The sequence below is a fragment of the Lactuca serriola genome, chromosome 8, assembly GCF_051521515.1.
Source record: "Lactuca serriola cultivar US96UC23 chromosome 8, Lser_US96UC23_V15, whole genome shotgun sequence".
Classification (NCBI taxonomy): Eukaryota; Viridiplantae; Streptophyta; class Magnoliopsida; order Asterales; family Asteraceae; genus Lactuca; species Lactuca serriola.
Window position 1 is genome coordinate 206,485,238 of NC_136415.1, and position 2,767 is coordinate 206,488,004.

General features: G+C 33.2%; 1 protein-coding gene across 1 annotated transcript; it reads left to right on the forward strand.

The window, feature by feature from the left end:
* The first annotated feature begins 1,847 nt into the window (after positions 1-1,847).
* On the forward strand, positions 1,848-2,423 carry LOC145067790 (uncharacterized). The gene is made up of 2 exons (XM_079014837.1): positions 1,848-2,074; positions 2,201-2,423. Exons 1-2 carry the CDS (start codon positions 1,848-1,850, stop codon positions 2,421-2,423), a joined length of 450 nt encoding a protein of 149 aa, XP_078870963.1.
* The last annotated feature ends 344 nt before the right edge of the window (positions 2,424-2,767 follow it).

Below are 2,767 nucleotides of genomic sequence, written 5' to 3' on the forward strand. Positions count from 1 at the left end.
CTCCACAAGGACCACAACCTAATGAACCTAGTAAAATACCACAAGTTCCAAATACTTTTGATTTGAATGATCTTCCTTCGGACTCGGGGGATTGGCCAAAAATTACATCTTATCATCCTAATCAAAGAGATGAAATAAGGAGGGCATATTTGACTAAAGGACCTTGTCAACCAAAGGGGCATACTTTTGAATCAAAGTTAGTTGGTAAGAAGCTAAGACATTTTGTTGTTGAATGGTTTGTTGAATTTCCATGGTTAGAGTATATCATTAAAAAGAACAAGGCATATTGTTTGTGTTGCTACTTGTTTGGAGACATGGTAGGGGAACAAGGTGGAAGAGATGCATTTACAACCGAAGGCTTTGAACCTTGGAGTAAAAAAGAAGCATTCCGGAAACATATGGGTAGTATTCAAAGTTATCACCAAAAGGCACAAGAAAAGTATGATTTTCTATTGAGAAAAAACCAATCTGTTAGTTAAGCCCTTCATAAGAAAACGGAAATTGAGAAAAGTAATTATGAAATTCGATTACGTGCTACAATCCGTACTTGTAGATTTTTATTGAAAAATACATTACCATTTCGTGGTCATGATGAGTCGGAAAATTCTAAAAATAAAGGACTTTTCATTGAAATCTTATCTTTGATTAGAGAAGATAATGAGAGGATTTTTAATGTCACTTTAGAAAATGCTCCAAAAAAATGAAAAGTTGATTTCTCCAACGATTCAAAAAGATATTGTCAATTGCTTTTCAAAAGAGATAATCAAGTCTATTTGTGATGAAATTGGTAAAGATGTGTTTGGTATATTAATTGATGAGTCTAGTGATATTTCTAAACAAGAACAAATGACTATAGTTTTGAGATATGTTGATCAACTTGGGATTGTAAAAGAAAGGTCTATTGGAGTTGTTCATGTGTTAGATACATCTTCTTTGACTCTTAAAGCCGCCATCGATTCTGTATTTACTGACAACAACTTGAGTATGGCTCAGGTGAGAATTCAAAAATTATTATTATTATTATTATTATTATTATTATTATTATTATTATTATTATTATTATACTTGTTTTATGTCTTATATCTTTATTAATTGTTGGAAATAAATAGGTGAGGGGGCAAGGTTATAATGGAGCAAGTAATATGAGCGGTGCATTCAATGGTTTGAAATCATTGATATTAAAAGAAAATAGTTCTGCACATTATATACATTGTTTTGCACACCAACTTCAGTTAGTGGTTGTGGTGGTAGCAAAGAAACATAATGATGTTGAAGAATTCTTTGAACAATTAGCTTTGGTGGTTACTGTGGTTTGTGGTTCTTGTAAGAGAAAAGATATGATACGGGAGATGCAAAAAGAAAGAGTTGAATCTGAAATTGCTATTGGTGAAACCGAAACTGGAAGAGGATTGAATCGAGAGATTTCTCTTGCTCGAGCTGGAGATACCAGATGGGGTTCGAACAATTGTAAGCTTGATGAATTTGTTTGCTGAAGTTGTTGAGGTGCTTAATTATGTCAAAGATGAGGGGTCTAGTTTATCTAACCGTAATCAAGCAAAGGGTATTTTGTCATATTTCAAGACACTTGATTTCGTGTTTCTTTTACACTTGATGTTGGAAATTCTAGGCCTCACAGATACCTTGTCAAAGCATCTTTAAAAAAAAAGATCAAGATATTTTGGAAGCAGCTTCATTAGTAAAAGGGACAACGAAAGCATTGTTAGTTTTTAGAATAGATGGGTTTCCACAAATTTGGAAGAAGTTATGTGCTTTTTTGTGAAAACCATAGTATTGGAATTGTGGACATGTCGGAATATTATGTTACCCCACGAAAGCGTTGAACCAATATGACTAATCAACATCATTTTGAAGTTGTGATTTTTAACACGGTTTTAGATATGCAAATTCAAGAATTTGGGGATCGATTTAGTGAAGTTGGCACAGAGCTGATAGAGAACATGGCGGCTATGAGTCCTTGTGAGTCATTTTCTAGTTTTGATAAATCAAAGTTGTTGAAGCTAAGCGAGATATACAAAAATGATTTTGACGATTCAGAAAGGGTGCATCTTAATAGGTAACTTGATATCTATTGTCACTCTTTGCTCCATGATGAGAAATTTGTCAACTTGAAGGGAATTGCGGACCTCTCTCGTTTATTAGTGGAAACAGGGAAACACTTATCTTTTCCTTTGGTTTATAGATTATTAAAGCTAACTTTGGTTTTGCCCGTCGCAACCGCAACCGTTGAACGATGTTTTTCTGCAATGAAGTTGTTGAAGACTGATTTGCGTATTAAAATAGGTGACAATTTTATGAATGGTGCTTTGATTTGTAGTGTAGAAAAGGAAGCACTTGAGAATGAAAAAACTGAAAATATAATTACTCGTTTTCGGAAAATGAAAGAGCGAAGAGGTGAACTTTAAAATGTAACTTTGCCACTTTTTTATGTCTAATGAAATGACAGTTTTTTTTTTTTTTTTCTTATTGTATATTACACGGATTTTTTTTGGTGCTACCCCTTTAGTTTGATCCTGGCTCCGCCACTGTAGGTGTATCAACATAAGTAATAAACACTTTCTTTTCAATTAAACTATATCAAGATTGTAATTTTGGGTTGCATTTTTCAACAACACCCCGTCATGATTCTTAACGTGGGAATGGTCTAACATGTGTAGCATCTTGCACAATTTTAGTGTATCAACATAAGTAATAAACACTTTCTTTTCAATTAAACTATATAAAGATTGTAATTTTGGGTTGCATTTTT

Bases quoted from the DNA above. Each gene is read 5' to 3' on its own strand.
- LOC145067790 (XM_079014837.1), top strand. From the start codon at position 1,848: ATGACTAATCAACATCATTTTGAAGTTGTGATTTTTAACACGGTTTTA. The intron at 2,075-2,200 runs GTAACTTGATAT...TTTGGTTTATAG, and splicing joins GAAAGGGTGCATCTTAATAG to ATTATTAAAGCTAACTTTGG.